The sequence below is a fragment of the Lonchura striata genome, chromosome 2, assembly GCF_046129695.1.
Source record: "Lonchura striata isolate bLonStr1 chromosome 2, bLonStr1.mat, whole genome shotgun sequence".
Lineage (NCBI taxonomy): Eukaryota > Metazoa > Chordata > Aves > Passeriformes > Estrildidae > Lonchura > Lonchura striata.
In genome coordinates, this window is record NC_134604.1 from 59,992,134 (window position 1) to 60,018,199 (window position 26,066).

At 37.8% G+C, this 26,066-nt stretch overlaps 1 protein-coding gene across 4 annotated transcripts; it reads left to right on the forward strand.

The window, feature by feature from the left end:
* Nucleotides 1-905: 905 nt before the first annotated feature.
* On the forward strand, nucleotides 906-26,066 carry DNAJC15 (DnaJ heat shock protein family (Hsp40) member C15). 4 transcript variants are annotated; one of them, XR_013339476.1, is made up of 7 exons: nucleotides 906-1,042; nucleotides 7,433-7,484; nucleotides 8,877-8,950; nucleotides 15,904-15,980; nucleotides 17,831-17,901; nucleotides 20,200-20,321; nucleotides 20,976-26,066. XR_013339476.1 is itself a non-coding variant. In XM_021530833.2 (7 exons), exons 2-7 carry the CDS (start codon nucleotides 2,990-2,992, stop codon nucleotides 21,044-21,046), a joined length of 348 nt encoding a protein of 115 aa, XP_021386508.1. In that variant the 5' UTR covers nucleotides 938-1,042; nucleotides 2,862-2,989; the 3' UTR covers nucleotides 21,047-26,066. The 4 variants fall into 4 exon arrangements, 3 of the variants coding, with proteins under 3 accessions (XP_021386507.1, XP_021386508.1, XP_021386509.1); XM_021530833.2 differs by lacking the exon at nucleotides 20,200-20,321 and adding an exon at nucleotides 2,862-2,992 and having other exon boundaries at nucleotides 938-1,042; XM_021530832.2 differs by lacking the exon at nucleotides 20,200-20,321.

The window sequence follows — 26,066 nt, forward strand, 5'->3', positions numbered from 1 at the left end:
CTTTTAGCGGGTTTCTTCCCAGATTAATTATGCTTTTCCTTTCCTTTTGAGAAAAATGCCAATCACTTGGTTTTTAAAATTTTTAAAAGTTTAATAATAATAAAATTATTACAAAAATAGTAATACAATTAGAGTAATAAAATTTAGAGTTAGGACAATTACAAGACAATAAAAAGCAAGGAATTACAGACGTCTGGATGTTCTCAGACACTAAGTCATGAAAAGCATGCCTTGTGAACAAAGGAATAACCTTAAAAGCAATAGCCTGTTGCATCTTCATATATCTCATACATGATGCATAAATTCCTTGCACATTAAGAACTTTTCTGGTTTTTGTCAACTTCTCCTTAATCCTGGTGGTTCCACGGAGACTGAGAGAAGGTGGAAGACTGTCTTTTCTGATAAGGAGGCAGGAACTTTTTATGGGCCCCTTTTGCTGACATCTCTGTATGAAGAGTTTCTTGATTATCTCATCTTCCTGCTTGAGCTTGTAACAAATCCTGTATCGCAGAGTTTCTACTTTAACGCGATGCTGTAACCTAAAACTACATTTAACAAGCTACCTAAGAGAATTAATACAGCATAACTTCCTAACACTACACATAAAATATTCACTGTAACATTTGCGAAAAGCCAATCATAAAATATGCATTTTTCACACTTTACATATATCACCCCCGTCCTCTCCTTTCAAGAATCCTGTATTTTGAAGATGGGCACAAATAATTTCCGTGCGGCCCGACTGTTTTTCCCCCTGCTGACCCTATTTGCTAATGGGCTGATGATTATCCCTGCTGTCCGCGCTGATATCCCCATCGCTCCGTTTCCCGCTTCTCCCGGCTTGCGGCGCGCCTGCCTTGGCCGCGCGGGGAGGCGCTTCGTCCTGCCGCGCTGTTTGTCCCTCCGGCCGACCCGTAGTGTTCGCTCTGCCCGCGCCATCATGGAGGGCGCCGCGGCCTCCTCCGAGGGCCTGCGCTACGCCGAGTACGCCCGGGCCCCTACGGGCGCCGGCAAGGGCCAAGCCGAGCTGGACCGGGGGCTGGTGAGCGCATGGCGGGACCCCCACCGCGGGGCCCTGAGGCAGCCGTGCCCCGTTCGCACCCCGAGCCTTCACACGCGTGAGGGGCGACGTGTGTGAGCGGGGCGGGGGCCGGGCGGGGGCCGGGCGTTCTGCGCTCCCCTCCGGGCGGGGGGCAGAGGGACCTTGGCCGGTGCCGCGGGTGCGGCTCCCGCCCGTGAGGGGAGGGTGCAGCCGGCTCCGAAAGTGCTCGTGGGCCCGGGGGGAGACAGAGGCTCCTCCCCTGGAGGAAGGTCGACGATCGGAAAGTTTCGTAGCGCGTTACGCGGTTGGCGTGGAAGTGTTGGCGCTGACCTGCTGTGTAAGGACACGGCAGCGGGTTTTGGGTACAGGGTGAAAGGGAAGAGAGTAAAGCAGAATAGAAAGAGAAAAAGAAAGAGAGGAAAAGGGAGAGAAAAAGAGAGAAAATAAAGGCGATCATCAGTCCTGGTTCCAGCCTCGGTCCAGCATCCTGGTGGTGCCTGGGGATACTTATTTATGGATAGGTTTTCCCTGCCGAGAAGACAGGATTCTCGCTTTCTGCGCAATTCTGGAAACGGGCTGGAGGGCTTGGGGGTGGGGGCGGTCTTTGGTAGTCTTGAACCCCCCCCCCCCCACAGTCTGTGCCCACTTCTTGGCCTCATCCTTGCACTGTCCTGTGCTGTGTTTACCCCCAGGAACTGGAACAAGGAAAAGCGCTGCCCTGCCTCCGCATGAACCCCTTCTCCAGCCACATCTTGTCTTTCCCACCATGTGCTAATATCCATGATCCTTGGTTATTCCCAGCAGTTCTTTCTGTCACTACTGAGAATCCTTGCCTGGCTCCACAGCCAATGGGTGTTTGGAACATACACATTAGTCCCTTATCTGCTGGGATTTCACAGCAGGGTACATGGGAATGCTTCAGCCCCAGCACGCACAAACAAGACCAAAATTTTTGTTCCTGCTGTGAAAAAGTGATACCTGACACATTTTCACCCACTGTGTGCAAATGTTACTACCACAGGCAGGTTTGAGTGTTGAAGGTTTTGTAGAGTTCTGTTTCAGAAAAGTAATTCTCATCTGGAAGTTTGTGATGTGGGAAAGGCTGGGTGGAGGCAGAGTTTCCTGTGCTGTATTGTGCTGTAGAGGAAAGGATGCTGGAACTTTATCCCACTTCTTCATTCCTGTCACTTCGACTAGTTCAGGGAGCAGTGAGCTCCCATTGGAAAGAGAATTGGAAAAAACACATGGCTTAAAGCCCCAGATGGTGAAGTTTTCACATTTTTTAAATGGCTTAAAAGTCTTGCCTAACTTAATTGTGTGTGTGAAATTGTCTCTACAATATTTCTACTTTTTTTAAAACAAGTTGTAAAAAAACTGTTGTAGGAGCCTGCATTTATTTTTTTTAAACCCAGTTTTAAAAATCACAGTTCTACAAGTTATTTATTCATTGTTACTACAGTCTAGGACTTTTTTTTCCCACAGAAGAGTCTTCTGTGTATTTAACAACAAGTGCGTAATCTTAAGAAGCTGGCTCTGAAACTCCTTATTGTCATGGCCATTCTCCCTGTGGAATGCTGGCAGGGAATTCCTAGAATTTTGTTGAGTGTTTGGGCCTTCTTACCCATGTGGGATAAAAGTTGCATTTGGAGTTAGCATGGCTTGCTTTGTTGTTGTGAGTATTGTCACGTTCTTACTGAGGTCCGGAAGGCCAAGGTTGGTCTTTAGAGGATGGAAATCTGGATGTCTGCAGTTTTCTATTGGAATTAATTCCTTAGTCCAGGGTATTAGCTGAAAGTCATGGTCACATTTACTCTTGTAGTTGTTTTACAAAAGCATTTGGAGCAGTGGAAGAGCAGCGGTGGAAGCACGAGGAATCTGTTGTCAAAGATCACCCAGAGGAGCCCTCGTGAATTAGTACATGCTCAGGAAGATTGATTTGGATACCTTATGGTAATTCTTCTATGAGTGAATCTTGCTTTGGTTTAATTTCCTATGAAGAACCATCCAGAACTGTAGTCATAGCTTTATTTACAAACCGAAAGGTTGCTGTAAAGGACACAAAATGACTTGAGAATCGTGTCAGTATGGAGAACAGCATCTAGCTGAAATTACTTCACTGTTGGAAAACAAAATAAATTTCATAGGAATGTTAAGACTAGAGGGAGAATACTAGGTTATAAAATCAAATCAGTTGCGTAGAGTTTATAATATAATCCCACTTCACAATGGTTTTGCCTCCATATAGTGTTAGTAAGGTGGTTTGCTCTAGAGTGGTATTCCAACAAGCTGTAGCTGCTCTTCAGAGGAATAGAAGCTTTATTCTATCTTCCATACCAAACCATCATTTGTATTTCCAGTCAAGAATTTTTATTTAAGGGAATATCTATTTTCAGAAATATTTTTCTACACTTAGTTAATATACTTTTGTATCCAACTTAGCAGTGTACAGAACTAAAAAAAAACCCACAACAAACAAACCAAATCTTAAAATTTTTAGCTAAGCAACTTATACTTGTGTTTTTAGTTGAATGTAGGTACCTACTTCCTATTTTGCTGGTCCATGATTAAGCATGGATTAATTGCAAAATGACATTCAGCACATGAAAACGAATTATTGTTTTCTCTCTGCTTTTTATTCTGTTCTGCTCACAGTAGTTTTCTGAGGTGAAAGACTGTAGGACTCCTGCTGTGTGTGTGAAATTCAGTAGTGAGGAGAGCAAAATATTTTTCGTTGGACTGAGCAGGGTTGTTCCACTTGTTGTAGTAGAAGAACCGGTATAAAATCCAAATCATATGCAGGCAGATAGGTTTTAACATTTGGAAACCATTAGCATCTGCAGCCCATTGTCAGATATAAGAGTGTTGTGCTGAAGTTTTAAAATTATGCATTTGAAATTTGCCTTTTGTTTATAAATTTAACTTTTTTCTACTTCATAGAAGAAGCTCTAATGCTAAGAACTCCATATGTAATTTTATTTTTGAATATGTTTAAGTTAGAAGGGCACCATGGATTGGAGATTTACAAAAATATAATCTTACCCTGCTTCTTCTGCTAAAAAAATTAAGGCTACTGGAGAATTAAATAAAGGAATAGGCAGAAATTCTCTGCTTTCTAACATATTGTGTGTTAATTAATATGCTTTATGCTCTTTTGTATGCCAAATGCTTAGGTAAATCAGGTCTTGCAGTTGCCTTTCTAATGCTTATGTTTTCTTATACTAATTTCTGAAAAGGATTAAGAAAATTCAGGTTTTACAGATTTAGCATAACTTTCATTAGTTTCCTTTGGCAGGGTTTGTTACTGAAGACTGAATTACATAGTTAAATGAAAATACTGAAATCAGCAGAATAGCATGGGGTTGATGACTAACCTTTGGGAGCTGATTCATTGAATAAAGAAAGGGACAGATGTTAGTTTTTAATATTTTATTTCTTTAAGTTTCCCTCTTGGATCTTAACATAATGATTTCATTTAAAAATCCACATCTTGGAAGTTTCTTAGCTGCATTTTTGGAGAGGGGGAAGGTCAATTCTGTCATAATTGAAAGTCAGTGTGTATGTATTTATTTATTTATCCCTTATGAAATGCAATTTCAAGCAGTAGGAGACAAAAATATAGTTGTATTAGCATGCTGTAAATGAACTGCTGCCTTCCATAGAGAGCGAGTTTCTTTCATTTAATATTGACGTGAAAGGAGTGCATTTAATTAAAGCTTTGGACTTTCCATTTCAAAGCACCAGGCTAACCTTGACTGATTCTTTTAAATATTCAACTGAGTTGAGAGAGCATGGAAAAGGAAGTCAGGTTGGACTTGAAGAACTGGTTAGTACTTGAAGTAGCCACTGCTTTTATGACAGTCCATGTCAAGAAAAAGACAAACTTGCAATCTCACACTGATCCAAATTCTGTTTTTATCACATGTGGATTCACATTCACACCTTAACAAACATTCAAGATGCTTTGGTGTGTCAAGTTATCACTTCTTTGTTAATATGTGGCAAGTGACTTTTCTCTAACGTGCTCATAATGCAAATAAGGCGAGTTACCATAAGCCAGTATTTCTCAGATTTTCTGGTGCCTGTACCTCACTTAAATGTGTGGACAGTCTTTCATGCCTCTCTGGCTTGAGTTTTGTTCCACTTCTACCAAGTTTTCTGTCTTGTCTTTATTTTCCCCTTGATCCTGCATCCTGCTCCTGTTCAAGGGCTTCTGCCATGGTTTGTTTTTACCTGCTGTACTCCTGGCAGCAGTAGCTTTCCACTGAGATTGGACAGCTGGTGCTCACCACTGAGGATTGGACTAACGCATTCCAGCGGACATGGCCAACTCTGTCAAAGGCCTTCAGGTGTCTCTGCGTTGTTCTCCCAGATAACTGTGCAAAAACACTTAGGCTACTTCTGCACTGAACTGACAGAATCCTGGTATTATTTATTAGTCTGGTCTCTGTACTTGGTCTTGCCTGTGATGAGGTGTCTGCTGCTAATGCCTTGTTGAAGCCTGCATGTCTTGTAAACTGCTGACTTAAACCACCTTTTTGGTGGCAAAGCACATATAACTTAATTTGGACAATCAAAGGTTAATATTTTTTTTTTGCTGGTGTGATCTATTTCACACATTCTTGAGCTCTTAATTGACTGTAACCACTTAGTAAAAGATTCTTGCTGTCAGTCTGAATAAGTCAAGGAAACTCCTGAATATTAATCCATGGTCGCAAACCACAAGACAGAATAATATAGAATTCCTATAGGGTTAGGATATTTCCAGTAAGGTGGCTGTTTGTGGTTCGTGTCTAAGTGAAGGAATTTTTTTGAATGTTTGAATATTGAGAGTCTGGGAAAACTGATTTGTGAGAAGAAAGGAAAATTATTTTAGTGAGGAGATTAACTGTATGCTTCACAATTTTACGTTATCTACCATCTAAAATAACATGCTTAAACTTTTTCTCGAGAAAAAGATGAGAGGAAATTTTGTGGAACTGAAAGGAACAACGAACATAAAGCTACTACATTATTTTTACATTCAGAAATGAATGCTAATATTGAGAGTGAAGACTACACTGAAATGGAAGAGTTAGATTACTAAGATGTAATATACCGGCAAATATCTAAGGCAATAATTCCTCCTCAGGTAGGGGGGAGGTAGGTGCTTAGTTAAAATCTGCAGCATTCGGATGCTAGATCCAGAGGAATACAGCTGCTTCTACTGGTGACCTCAGAGGAGGCTGGGACTTCTGTCCTGAGCTCAGTGCTGCAGTCGCAGCCTCTCACCTTCAGAGCCAAAGCTGTAGGAGCCACTGGGCATGAGGGCCGCGCCTGCATCTTGTACAGCTGCCTGTTTCTGGGCAAGTTGCCAACCCATCATCTAGGTCCTACTAAGCCAGCTCTAGGAAGGCTTTGAAAACAGTATTTCTGAACTCTTCCCCTGCTCCCACAGTCTAGAAATGAGGTTGGGTACAATCGAAAACAAAGTATTTTAGCCCCGGAAATCGTAATGGTAAAGGCATCTGGGTTCCAGATCCTGTTACTGTGGCATTCACATTGAAGTTGGAGCTTTAAGTCCTTTTGTCAGAATTGCTTGTATAAAATGTATAAACCAGTTATGGGATAATTGTGGAAGTAAGTCATATATAGAGGAGACAGTCTGGTGATAAAAGCATTTTCACTGTCATTATGTTTTGAATTCAAGATAGACCTAATCTGATTTCTCAGGTTTCCCGAGGGGAAATTCAAGGTATTATTGAACTGTCATATGATAAGACAGGTAATACCACAGATTACTATTTCCTTTGTTTCAAAGATTGCATGGAGGCTTTTCAGAAGTGGAGAGCTTGTTACCCTTGCTGAATTCTCACGTTAGTTGTGAGAAGGCAGTCCTTTCATCAAGGTTTACTTCATACTTTTTATCAGCTTCTTGATCAACACAGGAATACTTCTTATTCTTCTTGAGGAGCCTGACTTTTTCAAGTGCTGTGTAGGAAAATACGTACACCTGATATGGGAGTTTTGAGTTAGTTCTTCATGTTTTTGTAGTAAACTGATACTTTGTTATGTACTGTGTTGAACTAGTCTGCACAAGTAATTTCGAGTAATCCTGTATAGTTATGTGCCTTGTGTTTTTATCAGTGCATACCTTGAGCTGATGTCAGTGTGTGTTCACTGATTTGCTAGTGGGTAGTTCAAGTTAAACCTGATGCATTGGTGTGGGTTAATGGGACTGAATTATAAAATCTAATGTAGCCTATGGAATACAGAACTTACTTTCATCGCTTTCTTAAGTTATAAATGAAATGTCCACATCAGACATCAGAAATACTCCTTGTTAAAGGAAACGGTGAGTATATATCAAATTAGAATTCACATATTATTCTGATTCCTGTTTCTCTGCTTTAGGCCAGGACTATGATAGCACTCGGACTTGGTGTTGCAACTGTTGCATTTGCAGGTAAGGTAAAGGAAGTCTCACTTTGTGAGCTGCAGCTTCCAAAAGGGTTAATGAAGCTTTTATTAATATAAATAGTGGAAAGTGGAAAGGTTGCTTGAGAGTACTATGGAAAATTGTGTTCACCTATAGTTCATGTTTCTTCAAAGTCATAAATTCCCAAAATTCTTTTTAAAATATTTGGAGAAGGCAGGAGAATGTAATCTCATGGACAGCAGCTAAAATGCTCCATCTGCTTTTTGTCTGCAAAATGAAAGGTGAAAGTTTATTTACTTAATAACATATTGCAATGTAGAGGCCCTTTAGTATAGAAGAGTGCAACAAGATGCTCTGATGTGAAGGTGATGCTCAGCAAATTGAAAAGAGTAAAATAAAAGGTTTTAGTGACTAGTGATTTATCATACTAACTATTTTCATACTACGTTTTTTATTACCTGAACTCTTTGCATCTAGACTGTTTGTTATTCTGAGAAATATGTTCTAGTTTGAAGACAAGGCATGAGTTTAACATTAAATAATGGTTAACAGAAAGCATTAGGAAGAGGGTTAGGTAATGGTACATCACATTTCAACAGAGATCCTCTAATGTGGTATTGACTTCTGTGTTACCATAGGCACAGGCTTAGATCGCTAGAACTTAGACATGATATGTGTTGTAAGAATGAATGCGAGATGCTATTTGAATGAAGCAGAGCCACATTTTATAAATAGTTTTTCCATTGTGTGTAATATTAAGTTACATTGCTAAAGAATAGTTAAAACAATATCTGGGGAGATAGGATGTACATGGAAAATCCTCCAGTAACATGGCATAAATCTTGATTCTGGTGTTGATAGACCTGCTTTGTTCTTCTGGGAACACAGCCTTACAAGAATCCCTCTAGTCTTTCCTGGCTGTAGACACTCAGTGCTAGTGGGGAGTTGAATGGCTCTGAATCCCAGAAGATTGTCTTTTTCTAATGAAATTAAAAATGCAGTATTTACAAGGTGTGTAATTAAGCATACACCATCACAGCAAGAAATGTGTAGTACATGGATTTCTTTTTTTGAAGACATAACCTTTGAAGAGTATTTAATAAATAATGTATACCCAAAGCTAATGTTTCAAACCACCCTTTTTCTTAAAGTTCACAAGGCAGGTATCTTAATTTATCATATTGAGATGTATTTAAATCTGTTTATTTAGTGAGTTAAATAGTGAGTACACACAATGGGTCTTTGCAGTCCATGACTAGGTTTTTAGATACTAAAATACTTCTCCCTTTCCCAATAGTTTGTGTTTTTTTTAAAACAAAATTCTTTCCACTGTAAACTGATGAACATAACTTGGAGCTTGTTTGTGGGGTGTTTTTGTGGATTTTAGTGAATATTTGATTAAATCTCCATCTTTTTTAGGTCGTTACGCTTTCCGTGCTTGGAAACCATTGGAGCAGGCAATTACAGAAGCAGCAAAGAGGATGTCAACTTCTGTAAGTTTAAATACTACTTTATGCTAAATTTATGATTTTGTATTTCAAGTGCTCAGAAAGGAGACATTTTTTGTTAAATACAGTAAAGTGCCAGGGATAATTTTTTTCCTGGGGTAGGGCTGCTCCCTGCTGTGTAAGTTCTGGCATGTTGTCTTCTATATTTTAAATCCCTATGGATAAAGCTGTATCAGAAGATGTTTATGAGTTTGATAAACAGTTGCAGTTTTTTCTACTGATGTTCTTTGTTTTGGAACCCTTTACTAGTAAGTGTAAAGATAAATTGTTCGAGTACACTGTGAGAAAGTCACTAATTCTGAAATATTGCAAAGCGATGACATGCAGTTTCATTTCCAGCAGTTAAAAGTGAAAGAATTTAGTCTTTTAGATACAATGTTAAAAATCAAGAAGAGAAATTGATGAACTTCTAGGATGGGTTGCCACGGAGATGGGAGAGCTTGTGTGCTGGTTAACATACAAGTTGTCGTTTTCTTTTTCCCCAGCTAATTGAACTTTTAACCAGATTTTTTTCTTTGGTTTTGCTCTACTGGTTAAAAAATACAATAATAAGGTAAAAAAAATCAAGAACTAGAGTATTGTGTGGGATACATATGCAGGGAATATTTGAGAGCGTTTACTTACTGCTTCAGTAGCTATGTTTTCCTCTGGTAAATAAATACATGTGTTCTATTCCTGTTTGTTTAAAGTGATTCCCAGTGAGATAGACGTCTGCTTGTAGCAGTGTGTTCCTTCAGAGTCTGTGTACAGTTACCCACAGCAAAAGAATGCTATTCCCTTCATGATGCTGATGGGTGAGCATGTTCAGGGAGTAGTTGCAGATTATTATTTCCTGAAAAATATACTAAAGGTAGATTTTTAAAAAACGCGGTATTGTTCCTATTAATGTTAGGCCAATTGGAGCACAGAGCCTGTCTAGACAGACACTGTGGTCCAAATTCATCTGCCGTCTGTGCTTGGTGTTCCTGTGCTGAAGGTGCAAGCTTGATCAAGGCAAGCTTCCTGGGTAGGAGAGTCAACTGTCCTCTTGGGGCTGGTCCACATTTGTGTTTGCTTGCTATGTGTTTCAGCCAGAAACAGTGCTCCTGGAAAACTTTTCTTTGCTCTCTGTCGCTCTTATTGCATTGCTGTTGTGAGACCACTCTCCATTTTTTTTTCCTATTTCAAAAAAAACCTTTTGAGATATTCCCATATTGCCTGCCAAAACAACAGAGGGGACTTTAGGTACTGTGAATTAAATTGCTTTCACATGATACAGATACAGGCTGACTTGCAGACTTGGTAGATGTAGCTAGCAGTACATGTGGCTTCAGAGTATGGAGTGCTTCAGTCTTCACCCTTCCTCTCTCCCTCCCTAGCAGTTTTACTCCAGCCATTCTTTTTCTATCCATTTGTAGATATAGGCTGGAGAATCTAAATTCAGATACATTCACATAAGAAAGCATGCAGTGACTCTTTAACACATTCAAATGTGGCATGCTACTGCATGGAGAGGTGTCTGTTCCTAGGAAACTGCACCCCTCAATACTGACTGAGCCAAGCTCATTACAGACCTATCTCATTTTTACCACAGTGACTTTGAGTCCTGCAGAATTCAAGAACAACCATAAAGAGCAAACCAGGAGCTTCTGCATTCTAAGTGTTCCTAGTCCCTGGAGCAGTATCCTCTGTCTGCTTTCACATCCTGCCTTTCTGCCCAGAATTGTGTCTTGATTTCCAGTAGGGTATCTCTTCTGCTATTCTATTTCTGAGCTTGAAAGTACAAGTTTTCAGTGTAAGATGAGATCTGCTGGAGACAGTAAAAACTCTTCCTGTTTGCCATTTACTATGTATATTTGCTGGCTTTATATTTGTGTGAGGATAGTGATAATACTTTTCTTCTACAACCATGGTCCAAATTGAATATCCTTGTATAATTCTTAGCCAAGATTATTTAATTTTAACTACTCTACAGCTACTGCTTTCCCAGGTTGTGGTTTTATTTTTTTTTTCTTCTCTCCTTAGCAATGGATTATTTTCTTTGAAACAATAGAGAAAAGATTAAATGCAAAGGCCCTATATAAGTGCTTGTTCTCCAGACTGCTTAGTTTAGTAGTTTTACATGACTTTGTGGAATATGAAGCTGCTGAGTATAATTTGTGAATTAGCACTTTAATCAGGTTTCTTGGCAGCTTATTGTCCTTCACACTGTGACAAAGGTTACCTAGCAGTACCTACCTGCTTACTGAAAAAAAACATCTCGTGACCTTCAATGTCTGGGCTCAGTGTTAATTTGCTGGGTTTCTATGGTGAAGGCACCTAACTTGGTCACTATAATTTTCAGTGCTTATTCTAGCTTTCTAGAATGAAACTTAGTCCCTCGTGGTCTTCTTTTTCTTGAGAGTCTGTGAACAGCTGACTGTTAAAAAGCTAGCTACCTCCTGCTGTAATCCCCCACTCTTCCTCCTCCATTTACAATGAGTCCTGCTCTGTTTGCAGTAGAAATCACAGCTGATGTTGGTCCCTCCCAATCACACAAGGTACTACAGATGCTGTTTATTCTTTCTGTCTGCTCACTAATAAATGACTTGGGGAAGGTCAAGCTGAGCAATTATGAAGTGATCATTCAAAATGCTGCTTGCTGTATCTTGAGGATTTTACACTTCCTGTTTACTTATGTAAATAGATAACGTGTACAGTCAACAACTGCACTCATCTTTTAGCCAGTAATAGTAAGCAGAGGCAAGTAAAAGTTTTATTCTGAATTTTTACGTCTCATTTAAGACAGTTACTTCATATTTAAGAATATGTATTTGTAAATGCTTCTGTAATTCAGTTTTGAAGTTTTCTACCATCTTTCTTACAGTTGAGAAAGACACCTGAGGAAGCATTGTCATTTCTTCTCTATGGCATGTCTCCCCAACCCAGGGAATGCCTCCCAGGATCCCCGCAACTCCCCGTTTGGATATTACAAAGAAAGCTTCTCTGGAGGATAGACTGAATCAATACAAAATGACAAAAACAATCAAAAGCGCCCATTAGTTTTCAAAATGCAAACAATTCTGAGTCCCTAATGGCCAAAAAGATTTTCTGGAATGTCTTAGAGCTGGCAGGACGGATGCAGGGTTTTCTGAGTACGATTTATCAGGAAACTGAGTCAGGAGAAGGTTCCTTCAGCAGGGGCTGATTCTCTGTCACCTGTGGCACTGTGGTTGGCTGTGATAGACTCTATGCTTGCTCCCACAGAAATGGTTTTCTAGTAGTTTAGTAGTTTTCAGGAGTTCTGTCACTGGTGTCAGTGACACTTCTGTTTCTGTGTGTAGTGAGAAGAGTGTTGCCACTAGAAGGTGTATGGCTCTAAGTAGTCATTTGGCTTTTCTTCCTCAGAATTAATGTCATTAGTTATACTATGAATATTTCCTTAATGTTTGAAATAAAGAAGCAAGTATTTCAGTAGCATTCATTAGCTTTCTTTGTGGCATCAATGACATTGAGGATTGAAAGACAGACAGATAGAAGATACTGAGGACAGAAACAGAAGTTATAGGCCAAATGAACTACCAAAATACTCAAATGTCACAGTCATGAAACTCTGTGTTCCATAAGAAAATTATATCTTCTGTAGCACATCATTAGGTTTTCTCACTGTATTTCCCTTATTCCCTGATTCTGCTCAGACTCGTGGAATTCTGAATTGAGAGGTGAGGGTAACAACCATCTCTCTTGTCCTTAATTGAAAACAAAGTTTCCAGAGAATAATGCAGTCCATTTTATAAGATTTCTTTTCTAACTAAAGTTAAGGAAGTTAAAGTGGTATTAGCAAAATTGTGTATTATATCACAGCTTCTAATAGTTTATGGTTATAGTTTGGGTTTTTGTTTGTTTTTTTTTTTTTTTTTTTCTTCTGATGTTTGTTCCCTTTTTGGTGGAGGACTGTATTGGTCCTGGAACAGCAACATACAGTTTTCAGAAAAATTCACTACTCCGTGTAATGTAGTTTATAGTCTCAGTTTTGGTGTTTTCACTCTTTAAACTGGTATGGAAACAGTGATTATGCTTTCTCTGTACTATGAAAGAAAAAGTGTCTTGAAGATGTCATGGTCCTTATGCATTGGATTTTCTTACCTGGTTCCTTTTGTGAAGATTTGCAAGATTGAATAGATTTGCAATAGTTTGCAAAGCAAGTGCAGCCATTTTCTGTCTTTCCCTATGCCCCAAACCTATTAATAACATTTAGTCCTCCAAAAAGGAGGACTTACATAAATTGCTAAACAGTAATAGTGTGCAAGGAATTAAAGTAAATTAAATTATACCTCTTCCCCTTCCCCCAGTTAGTACAAAGGAATGAAAAGCTCATTTCAATTATTTTTCCAGTACAAAATTTACTTTGCCATCTCTGGAGCTAATAAATAATCAAATGTGTAGAACTGCCTGCTCATCAAGGAGTTCTTATAACAGAAAAATATCTTTCCAGCCATTACTTAGAATTTACAACTAGGAAAAAATATTTTAGTATGAGTAGCATGCAAAAGTGCTTTCATTAGGGGACTAGAAATTTCCCTACATGTTGCCTAAAATGAAGTCTCAGTGCTTTTTGCTCTTTTTTTCTAACCAACAGGAAAAATGCTTTTATGTGTCATTTCCTTTTGCTTTAAATTCTGCTTAGGATGGAGATCTTAATTTGAAAATAGATTATTGTTTCTACATCCTTGACTCATGAGAAGAAAATATTTTTTTGTGGAGACCAATTCAACAAACTGTTTGTGTGTGAAAGGACACAGGCTACCGAATTTCTTTTTTCATTCCTCTTGGAGGTGAACTGAGGCTTCCTAAGGTTAGAACAGTGTCAAGGAAGTAGGCTTTAAAAACATGAAAAAATATTTCTGAATGTAAACTTGGAGCTATCCCTCCCCGGTCTCTCATTTTAAACAGTGTTTTAGATGAAATCTACCAAGAACAGAGACAAGCTGTGTTAAATTCAAATAGCAAGCTAGTGTTCTGCATTAGAGTTGTATGTCAAAGTTGAAGAGCAGAGAAGAATTCAGGAAGCCATCTGCACCTAGACTGCTTTGGGAGCAAATGTTTCTGGAAAAACTTTCAGAGAACATTAAAGTCTGCTTTTCTCTTTTGCTTGTAGTAATTGTTGGCATTGTTGCAAATTTCTCTGCTCTTCAAGGGTGTTACCTGTTGGCCATTAAATTATTGACATTTCCCTTCAGAGAACCAGAGAAGCCCTGTGTGTTCCCTTAGTGTTGCACCCTCTAACCTGTCATGTCCATGTGCACTATTCCAGACCTGGTTTGTGTTACCCTGTAGTTACAGAAGTGGCTCCTCCACAGATTCTCATTGCTGGCATGGCATGTCCACAGTTCTTTCAGCTTTGATACCAGTAGTGTTACAGTAGTGGTTACTTTGTTCATGGACATTTGGGATGGGAAGATGTAAGATAAAATTCATTTTGGACCATAACATCACATTAAAAAAATCTCTTCTGTGGTTGCATGTGACTTTATGGTAGCAATAGGTGAAGTATTTCTGAACCATGCTTTTGGGTGAGTATCTCTCTAAGCTTAAAGGCTTTGCTTAAATATCATAGACAGAGCCCTTTAAATGCTATATAATGGTTTTGAAATTATATAAGAGAGCTTGTGTAGACATAAGGCAAAATTCTCACTGAATATGAATGGCTTTATTTAGTGAGAAGAGTGTTTTTTCAAGGGCCAGGCACATTTTACTTGGGGGTAAAGGGAATACTTAAAAATAGTCTCAGCTCTCAGGCCAGACTTCTCTTTGATAGCAACAAAAGAAGCTTATTTTCCCCCAGTTGATAGGTTTTGCATTGAGGAAAAGACTTTGGTCATGTTGAGTTATTTCTGTGTGCCAATTTCCCAAGGCTTGGAGCTACATCTGCTACCTCTGGGACTTAAAGAAACATTCACATTGTGAATACCACTAACCATCAGTGTTGGTTTCATAGGTTTGTTTTTTTTTTTGTAATTTCAAATAGATTTATGGTTGACAAATATACTTTCAACCCATTCTCTACGACAATAACTGTAATGATCTGCTCTCATCTCCATCTCCTTTTTAATGTTCTTTTCCCACTGTTTTTTCTTCCCTTCTTTAAAGAGTGGATGAAGTTTCATATGACAATGAGTTTAAAAAAATTCACCCCAAATCCTGTGTCTAGTAGTTGTCAGCCATTGGTTTTGAAGGAAGGATGTAAAGGCTTAGGATTTCCCTATATGCTTCAGTATTTTCCAGTGTTCTTCTACTCCGTGGTTTACTGAAATAGAGGTTGTGGCTTGATTCTAAGCCTTCATTTTTTTCTTCTTTCCTTCTGTTTGTTTTTCTTGTTTATTATTTTTCTTTTTTTTTTTTTTTCTTGTTTCTTTCTCAGGATTCCTTCAAAGAACTCATTATCCACTTTTTTGAAGTAACATTCCTTTACATCAAAACTGATATTATTTCTGCTGGGGTTTTTTATCAACTTGTTGGGTAGAAATATCTGGAGTGATTGTCCCTAACATCCATGGATGCCAAAGTATTGTCACTTCCGGCATTTATCATTGTGGTGATACCAATGATGGTTTCAACAATTATCCTCCTTTCCCTCCCATGCCCTCCCCAGCGCATGCACTGTACTATCCTGTGCTTGTATGTACTTTGATTCTGGACTTTTTTCCTGAAGGCAGGATTTTAATGGTTGTAGCTATTAATATCTCTTATTAACAGTAGAAGATTGTGAAAATATAGGTAGGTTTTTTTAAGTTGTTTTTTGTATGTGTTATCACTCAGGAGAAGTCCTTTCATATTATCTGATTTCCAGTCATTCCATGCTCTCGAAATAAATTATAGATTAATCTAATGCTGTGAATGAGGTCATATAACTGCAGTTTAGTTCCTGGCACCTTGTACATGAACTAATTATTGCTTTTTTTTTCCTTTCTTCTTTTTAGAGTCTTTCATCATACTATAAAGGAGGATTTGAACAGAAAATGAGTAGGCGAGAAGCAAGTCTTATTTTAGGTGTAAGGTAGGTGTGTTGCATCAATATGTTTTTATTTCAACAAGTATTGAATTAAGCAGATGCATGTTGCAAGAATGTGGAATACTCTTGCCAAAACCATAACTTTTTTTGTAAAAGACTTCTAATGGCTTAGAAATTATTCTAGTACTCTGCTTAAACTAAAAAGCAAACAATAACGTGCTCAGAAAAAATGTGACTTTTGTTTGGATTGAAGGCATGGTAACATACTGCAGTGGAGACTTGTTCTTGCTGTGCTCTGGGTCCCTTCAGCAGAGCCACCCAGGCATCTCCCAGCCTCTAGCATTGCAAGGGAGACTTCATCCCAAGTACCAGGCTCTGCACCCATCCTTGTGGAATTTTGTGAAGGGTTCCCGTCAGCCCCTTCCTGCAGTCTATTGCGTTGCCTCTGAATGTCAGCCCTGCCCTCCAGCATGTGTCAGCTGTTCCCACCACAGTGATAGACTCCTTGGCCAGTGGGCGATGTTAGAAGGCAGCATGATGTTGGTGTGAGTCAGATTACAAGTCAAGGAAAATGTGGTTTTAGCAATACATAATTTTTTTCCTAGTGATAAAGAATCTTTAGAGCCCATTGTGGGATAAACAATATCTCATAGTAAATTTGAAGTAAACCCCTGTTTTCACAGTTGCTTCCATGAGCAGACCTGCATGATCTTCTGTAATACACAATTGCCACTTTTCCTCAGCTAAGGTTTGGCCATCTGACATTCTAAATTTGGTATAACAGTTTTCCTTTTTAGTATTAAAAACAGCTTTAAAAATCAAAATATAGATGATTGTTATATATATATATATTTGTAGTTGTGTGATAAATCATTTTGGTTTTGTATCTATATAATCCAAGACCTTTCACCCTCTGTTTCTTACTTTCTAGGTTACTTTCTGTTCAATTGAAGTATTCTTTTCTTATGCAGTTCTGTGAACTATTTTTGCAACATACCCTAATTTCACTGTGACAGAATAATAATTAGAGAGGTTGTTTACCTCAGTAATTTAGTTGGGCTGATACCTTGCATTCAAGCTGTATCTACAGAAAGATTAATTAATTGAATCATCACTGATTAAGAAGTCACCTGAAGTGGAAAACACTGATTCGTTTCTGCATACTAACAAATTATAAAAAACTGAACCATTCAAAATGTCCTTTTGCGTACAAGAGTTTTACTGTGTTGACATACTGCATCCATAAGTATGGTAAGGTACATATTTTGTATTTAATTTAGGCCAAATACATATTTTATGTATGTCATTCAAGTAAACAATATTATGTAGGTAGCACCTGTAAATCAATGTGTTCCTGAATATAACATGTTGAGCAGCTTTTCAAAACTAACACATACACGCATTATTTTCAGGCCTCAGCAGAAAGAAAAAATATTTATGGCTGCTATAAAAATATTTACAGTAGAACAAAATGTGATAATATTAAATATTTGTTGTTTTGTCACTGGTCATAAAGATATTTATTTTCTTGGAGAAAAAATTGTGTTTTCTGCATTTAATGCTAGAATAACTAACCAGATATACCCTAGAACTGCTGGGGCTATCCTATTCTTTCCCTCCTCAAATTTTTTATTTGAAATGAGTGGATATATTACATTCTACAAAAATCTGAAAGATACTTGTATGTGTCATATATACAAGCTTTTGAAAAATGTCATTCTCTTTGCCTTACATGCCTTTGTTGTTGTTGCTTCCTCAAAGATGCAGTTTTATGTTTGTCCACAAGATGGTGAAAATCTCAAGTTTCAATTATTTTTGAAGCCAGCATAAACTGTTAATTTTTAGCCTGAGTGCTCTGTGGCATTTCTTGTAAGCGCTTCAATTTCTTTTTGCAGTCCGTCTGCTGGCAAGGACAAAATCAGAACAGCGCATAGGAAAATCATGATTTTGAATCATCCTGATAAAGGTAAGTAATTTTACTTTTCTTAACTAGGACTGGAAAGGAAGAGGCTTAAATGAGATCCTTTAAGTTTTCTGACTGTGTAAATAACCACATCAAGTGCAAACATTTGTTGTTTATTGACTTGAGCTTCTGTGTGTCCTCTCAGATAAACTGAGCTTTATGAACTGGTTTTACTCATTTTTATTTAAAGTTTCTTTCTGTACTTGTGCTGCTTCAGTTAAGACTATGAGCTCAGGGACCAGTTTTCCACACTTCGCAAAAGCTTCTTGAAAAGTAAGGAAAAATAAGCTATAAAAATTTTACATTAAACTAAAATTCCTGTTTTGAACTGTGATGGACCAGTTGCATGCATGAAAGTAATTTTCAGTGGGGAAATGTTTTGCAGTTACTAAGTACATCATAGATGAATTTCAAACTTTATGGAATTTACTTGGAAATAATGTAAAGCTGGGCACTGTTGCTTTACTGGCCGGGTTTTTAATGTAAATTTATCTTAGAGAAAGACTATTATTATAACTTTAACTACACTACAGCTGGTTGAGAAAGAAAGCCCATATGTTCGTTGCTGTCTCTGCTTTAAAATAACAGATGGTGAAGAGTTGCACTGTATTTCAGAAGTCAAAAGGGGAAATCTGAGGGTTTTTATATCTTTTTGACAGAATTACAGGCTCCCTACCAGCACCCCATTTTAAGAAAAGGAAAAAGTGTGTCCACTGGCCATGGGAAGTGTTTAGTTGATGCTTTTCTCTCTTCATCCCTCAATTTAGTTTAAAAGCTGTCCTGCTCGTTTGATTTCAAACTTTCATTTTTTACTCTTTTTTAATGTATAAGTTGCACAGACCTAGAAAGGAAATTGTCTTCTTCATTTCTAATATATTACAGTGGTCAAAAGTCTCAGAGTCCCTATTAGGTAGTTTTATTAATAATGAAGTTCTAAGTTTGTTGTAGCAGTATGTGGACACGTGAGCCAGAGAGAATTGTGACTCTCCATGTGGATATTGAGTGTATGTGAAGAAATGCTACCTGTTAGGAAGATCCTAACGACCCTAACAAAGACTTTAATGCTACACTCTTAGAGTTTTAATGTCCCTGCAGCTGGGCACAGTGTAGGTTCGGATGGATGTAGTGAGCCCTCCTGTGTGATAGTGAGACAGAGAGTGTTTTCTCAGTGGTAGCACCAGTTGTAGGGATTTGTGCTTCTCAATGCCCCTGAAGCTCTTCTGGCATGGCTGTAGAAAAAAACCTTAATATTTTCAGCTGCAGACTGAGGGCCTGGAGTAATCTTGAACATGTGGCATCACAGAGAGTCTTGTTTGCTTGTGTATAGATCACTTCTGGCTGTGGGTAGCACAGATGTTCATTTAAAAATAATATTCAATGGTATAATGTAATTTTAAAATAATATTTTACCACCTGGAGTTGATAGAAGAAAGAGCAGTGATTGCAGATTTTAAGTTACATATGATCTGAGATCCAAACTGTTGGAGAGAGAAATATTAGAAATAAATAAGAAAGACATAGAAATCTGCATAGAAACATCCCCACAAAGTACTACTGAAATAGTTGCTTATTAATCTTTACAGTTCAGTTTTAAAGTGTTTTTATATTGATACATTGTTAAGCTATCAGTTGCAAATTTATGAAAGAGCATTTCCTCACAGAAAAAAAAGGCAGAGAAAAACCTTTTGGACTTACCTTAATTATAAACAAACACTTAGGGAATCATGAGATTGAATTTCCTCTCATTGGAGGGCTACAAAATTAATATGGCACTTAAGGATGTAAATGTAGTGAAAACACTTCCAACAGATTTGAATTTACTTTAAGATGCTGTATTCTAGACATGTAGAAAATCAATGCACATTTAAAAATTACTTGGGATACATTGTTAAATACAGGTTTTGGTCTTTACTGTTTGTTTGATCCTCTTATCTACTCTGTGAAAGAAGCAATGTAGTAATCCTATTCCTTGCTACAAAGCTACTTGATTTTAAAAAAGAAAATATAAATTCTTTTTTCAATAGCCAATTCATTACGCATCCCTTGCCCTGCCTCACTTTCCTCCAGTGTGGCTTACTTATTAGAACTAAAACACTCAAACAAGAACAAACCATGAAAAAGAACTTAATTTTGTTTTTTTTTCCCTGGTTGTTCTACTACACTGTGAAATTACTTTATACTGATTTGGATTCCTGCAGCAATGACCTAAAGAAGTCTTTAAGCAAGCCTCACCTTTTTATTTGTATGTGTCTACAACTAGGTCTGCATGTTTCTTCTACCATTGTTTTTTCTGTTTAATAGAATGAAGCAAATGGTGAATGAAAAAAATAAGGTTGAACAAATGCTTTGGAAAAGACTATGCAGTGCACAGTACTGTTGGAATCACATTTTCACATAAAAATATGGGTGTATTATAGTGAGTGGTAAGTTACTGATAGAGACCTTGCAGTGCTGTATTTGGTGACTGTGAGCAGATGGTTGGCACTCGAGGGGAGAGTGCAAAAAACCCAGACAAAAAAAGGCTGCTGAACTGTAACCAGGTCGTTAGATGGAGTGTAGAGCAATGGCAGTGTTCAGCACTAGGAATTAGAAGGCGCACCATGTTTAGATAGCTTTAATGTGATGGTTTCTGGCTGGTAACTCTGGGCATCTCACACAGGAGATGCTTGCACAGTAATTCTTTGTCAAAGTTATTTTAAATTTTTATCTCTCAGGTTTTAGTATGGGTGGAAGTAATTGCTGTTAGGTTTGAGTGAATGTTCAGGACAGCTGACCTTGCATAGGTTAGCAGTAGCATCCCAATGCAGATCTAAATCACAGGATATAAACTGATTTCAGATTTCAGTCTTCTCTCTGAGACAAGTTGTTCTGTGTTATTCCACAGTGATTTCAGTTTTAATTACATTTCTCATGTTTCCTTATCCATTAGTTTACTTCTTATCAATGTCATTTGTATCAAAAGGATCTGTGTAGGAAAGAGCTAATAAAAGTGAGTAATAAAGAGATGCTGCAAGTGAGGTAGTTTGGTACTTAATACTAATGAGTAAACAGTATTCTTTTTGCCTTTCTCTTCTCAGGTGGATCACCTTACTTAGCAACAAAAATAAATGAAGCAAAAGACGTGTTGGAATCCAGTGCCAAAAACTGAAACCTGAAGCCTTGGCCTCATAGAAGATTCAGCAGATACATTGTGCAATAACTTTCATGTCTGCTTGTTCTGCACAGTTTCTTAACACTGATTGTTCATATTTATTGTCATAATTAAAATGTTAAGATTATTTAAAAGCAAACTGAAATCTTTTACAGTTATGTAAAGTTACATGCAGTTATGCCCCTGCAAGGAGCAGGGAGTTGGAGTGATGATCCTTAGGGGTTCCTTCCAAATCAAGATGTTCTATGATTCTGTCCCAATTTTAGTGTATTCTTACTGAATTATAATCCCTTACAAGCGTGAGAAAGTTTTTTTCACTGGTTTTTTGAGAAGTACCTTATTTTTCTTCTGTTGTATTTTGGATCTTTTGAAATAAAAATTTAAAAACAGTCTTTAATAAAGGGTTGTTTCTTTACTAATGAAGAAACAACCCTATCTTTAGGGCCACCATAAAATCTCTGACAGTGCATTGAGTCACAGGAAATATGACAGACCCCATTTGGCAAGTTTTCAGCACCACCTTACACTTCAGTCTGTTCATTTGTGAAATAGTGGGGTTTGTTCATGGGCGCAATTTGAGAGCTACAGCACAGGACAAAATTACTGATGGGACTACAGAGAGCAGCTTCCACTAGGTGTGTTTTTGGGGCTTGGAGCTATGAAGGAGGATTCTTGGATTTGGTTACTTCTTTTGTCAGGTTATTATTTAAATATGCTTTTACTTCAAGTCACAGAGTATGTTTAATCTCTAGCAGTTGGGGTAAACATAGGGTTTTTTGCAAGGGTTTTCATGGCAGTGGGATTGAAGAAGGTAGGTCCATGTGGCATGGTTTAGATGGATATTCCAGGCTGCTGCCTCTCTAGGTTAGCTGAGTCATGTGAGTCTGGTGTAGCACTGATACAGCAGGGAACAAACAGGAGTACCTGCTTTGCACATGGCTCCAGGAACACTTCCTGGGTTAGTTCTTCAGTAATGCTCACATTTCTGCATTAGGCTTCATATCCCAGAGCATACATACCTCCCTCTTTAGAAAGCTTCCTAGAAATCTAGTACTGACTTTGGGGAGTCCTGAAGTAATGGATCCCAGACTTTAGAGGGAACAAGTTTTGATTGACAGCTCAGGGTAGGTGCTACCTGAGGCACTTAGCTGCTGCAGATTGCTACCACTAAGTTGAATTAAATCACCAAAGCACAGACAGTCTAGTGCATTCAGTGCAAGACTGAAAAACCCCTGGTGTCCATTCAAACTCTATCATTAGAGGTACAACAAACAGCTTACTGAAATGCTACAAATATAAAATTTAGATACTCCTTTTTCTAGGTTATTTAGCCAGAGGTAAGTGGCTAAGAGCAGTTGCTATGAGGTTGGATGCTTTAATTATTGATTTACCAGAACATGCATTTGTAGTTCATCCAGTGGTGGATGTTCAGATTATGTAGATTTTTCCTTGAAAGGAAGAAAAAGTACAATTTTTTTAATCAGGTTCCTTACGCTTTGTTACAATTCCTTTACTTCCATTAAAGGGACATGAAAAATTTTAAGTTGACCCTAAAAGAGAATAAAAATTCTAAGTAATTTAGGGACTTTGTTGAAATTAGATTGGCAAGACTTACGGCAGAATTTCACTGGGTAAAGCAAAAAGACTGCTGGGAGAAACCTGTCTAGGAATGGCATACGCTATACAAGTACTACAGTTGCATCATATAACTAGTGCTCTAATGCTTGAATCTTGAATTAAAATAGTGTATTCCTATGCAGTAGCTTTAACTGGTTATTGTTAAAGGAGTAGCCATCAATTAATGCATATTTAGGGTTAGTCATTCTTTTCACTGGTGTATCAGTCTGTATTGGCAAAAAATAGCACCATTACAGTTTTCATGTTAGGAGGAGATAAGTGATATGGTGGTGATCCTAATTTTCTGAAGTGGAATCTGTAAGTGATACGAATCATTGTGCAAAATCAAAATTGATGTGAATGGTAGGTGGTGAAAACATTCTGCTTAATGATTTTGAACTGGCTAGCTGTTGCTTTCATGTAGCTACCTTGTTTTTCCTGAGTAAAATGTGTTGCAGAGAGCTGTTCTGAAGTATCAGTTAAAACAAATACATTAAAGATGACTTCTTGTTCTGTTCTTAAAAATGATCTTCCCATGTCTTTGTATGAAGTAGAGGGTTTGTTTTTTCTGTGAGATTCTATTTTTGATAATTTCCTTCCTGATATAATTATTTATATCTGATTATTTTGGACAAAACACTTTTTTCTGCCTTTCAGTTATGAGATTGTCCTTAACAAAATAAAATAAAAACAAATTCTGATTCTTCTTTCTCCCTTTTTTTTTTCTTCAGAGCAGACTGTTGACTGCTTAACAAATATGATAAATTAACAAATTAAAAAATTCAGCAGATTAACTGGCTCATCCTGTCTCTGGAAAATGTTGTAAAATGAAGGAAGCTAATGAGGAGAAGTTGTGAGAGCATCACACATACGATAGCATATTTTTTCTTGTCTGTTCACCTGCATAGCTTGCTTTACCTACTAAGTGATGTTTAGAAGGATGAATACAGGACAGGAAAAGGCAAATCATGGAAGTGCTGCTCGATTTGTTGTTGCTGATAGTCAACATGGCAGGCTGAGGAATGTCTTTGGATACTGCCTTGCAAAACAGCACCTGGATTGATGCTCAACTGAGCTAGGAAGAGCAGGATGCTACTATTCTTTAAAACATAGCCTGGTAATTTAATCTTAAAAATATTCAGCCTCTTGAGACTATTTTCTTTACTTGTCAAATGGGTGTTTTTGTGTAAGAAAAGTGCTCAGAGGTTGATTTATTCTGGTGCAATTTCTGTCCATCTGTAGTACAAGCAGACTCATTTTTCATGTGTTGCTTTAATGTTCAGAAAATGTTAATCTGTAACTTCTTAGCTAGGGAATTCCCAGGTGTTTTTCTACTTGGATGATAACCAGTCCCAGATATCCTCCACAGCTTCAGAAGTCAAGCAGGACTGAGTGCATTTATATGGCATTGCTGTGGGTGATTCCCAGTTTATTTAATGAAGCGGGACTTGCTTCTCTGCCTGGTTTTTGCTCTTAGTCTGTGGAAGTTTTACCCAATATTTCATTCTTTACCTTTCATATAGCAGAGTTAGAGATAGGTCTACAGAAACACCCAGTGGAATCTGCTTATCTGCCTTTGCATGAGTGCCACTTGCAATTTTTCCTGATTTAGGATGGGACTGGGATTAAATTTAGACACAGTTCACAAAACCTTTGCCTGATCTTCTAGGTAATTTTAAAGGCAGTTTATTGTCCTGTGTGCTTGGATTTTTGCTTCTGTATCGGTGTAAAATAACTTTCTTACTGCAAGGTCTTTGCTCAGTTCAACACCTTTCTCCTCCTTAAACCAACAGATTGGGTGTCTGGTGTCTTCAGTTCCCTAAAAAGCCTGATCTGCAATCTGTGGTTGTAGGGTACCTCATCAGCCTGGGTGTGAAAATCACAATATCTGACCTGCTATTCAGGTGAGACTGGTGACGGAAGCTGGGCTGAGGAGGTGACTGCACTTCCTCTGTTTCTTGCTGCAGCTGTGCCTTGCTGCAAAATATAAGGCTCATAAAGCCTGCGAGATTCCTGGGTCTGAGTACTGAGCTCAGGTCAGCTTCAAACTGAAACGATGCCAAAACAACTTGAAGAAATTCACCAGCTGAGGTAGTGACTTCTTGGGAGACTCACTTCCTACTGGTTGGTCCTTAGGTTTTTTCCTTTAATTCTGACTCTTCTATGAGCATCTGTATGCTAGTCTGACTTTGGCAAGCAGCACAGTAGACTGGCACTAAGTGGTCAGCTAAACTTTTCTAAATTTTTAATTGAATTATGACAAAACGAATGTTTTCCGTGGGTCATAAGCAACAGGTTTTTGTGTGTAGATTGCAAAGCCATATTAATGAATTTAGATCATCACCAGCACAATCTTGGCACTTCTGAACTTTGCCATTCCAGCAATTGCTCTCAATTAATAGGTTGTATGTACAGGTATGTATAAACACACACGTGTTTATACACACACACAGAGCTTTTCTGGATCCTGTGTGGAATTTTGCATCTGTACTGGGGCATGCTTTTAGAAAAGAATACTTTTCTTGATTTTTTTTTTTTTGTTTACTAAATTTTCCAAATCAGATTAAGATATCAGAAATAATGCCAAAGTAAATTAGAGGTCTTAATTTAATTAAGTGCATAAATAGGAATCAATTTTTAAAAAAAAAACAACCAATACACACCACCCAAATGTCTCCAGTTTTTGCATTTTATTGAGTTTATTCTCATTGTTGCATTGGTATACATACAATGTAGTTATGAGTCTTCCAAAGAAATAGCGTTCTTCTGTCATCATAATGTATTTGCCTAAGATCCTTGTACCCAACTTTTTAAAATGAGGCAAAAATAAAATATGACAACTTTTCGGGATGTTGCTCAAGTAAAATTTTCTGTTTGCAAATTATGAAAATTTAAGCTACATATAAAATATGCTTTTGTATTTTACTCTGGGGGCATTGAGTAGGAAGGAGGGAATTCTAGATCATCATTTGATGTCTTAGTGATTGTCAGTGGTCAATGAAGCATGGATACTCGTGACTACTTGAATTGTCAGCCTAGTTAGCAATACGCCTACTTCCTTTATTATTAGGAAATTGCAAAACTATACTTAGAATCTGAGAAATATAATTTTTACAATGGTAACATAATCAGATTACCATTCTTAAGATTTTTCAAGAGGTAGTTATGTACCAGAGTAATTGCTCTACAGCTTCTTGTGACATTAAGACAACTCTACTGTGCTATTGCAATTTCCTTATTTATATGCTAGCTTATACAAGTTGAGGTTCATTAGCTGGATTTTTTTTTTTTTTAATACAGCAAATATTGCATCTAATAAGCTGCAGTTTTAAATAGTGGCAAAGTTCTCCAAAATTACTGTATGATGTAAATATTACATAAAGCATGGTTCTGAATACAG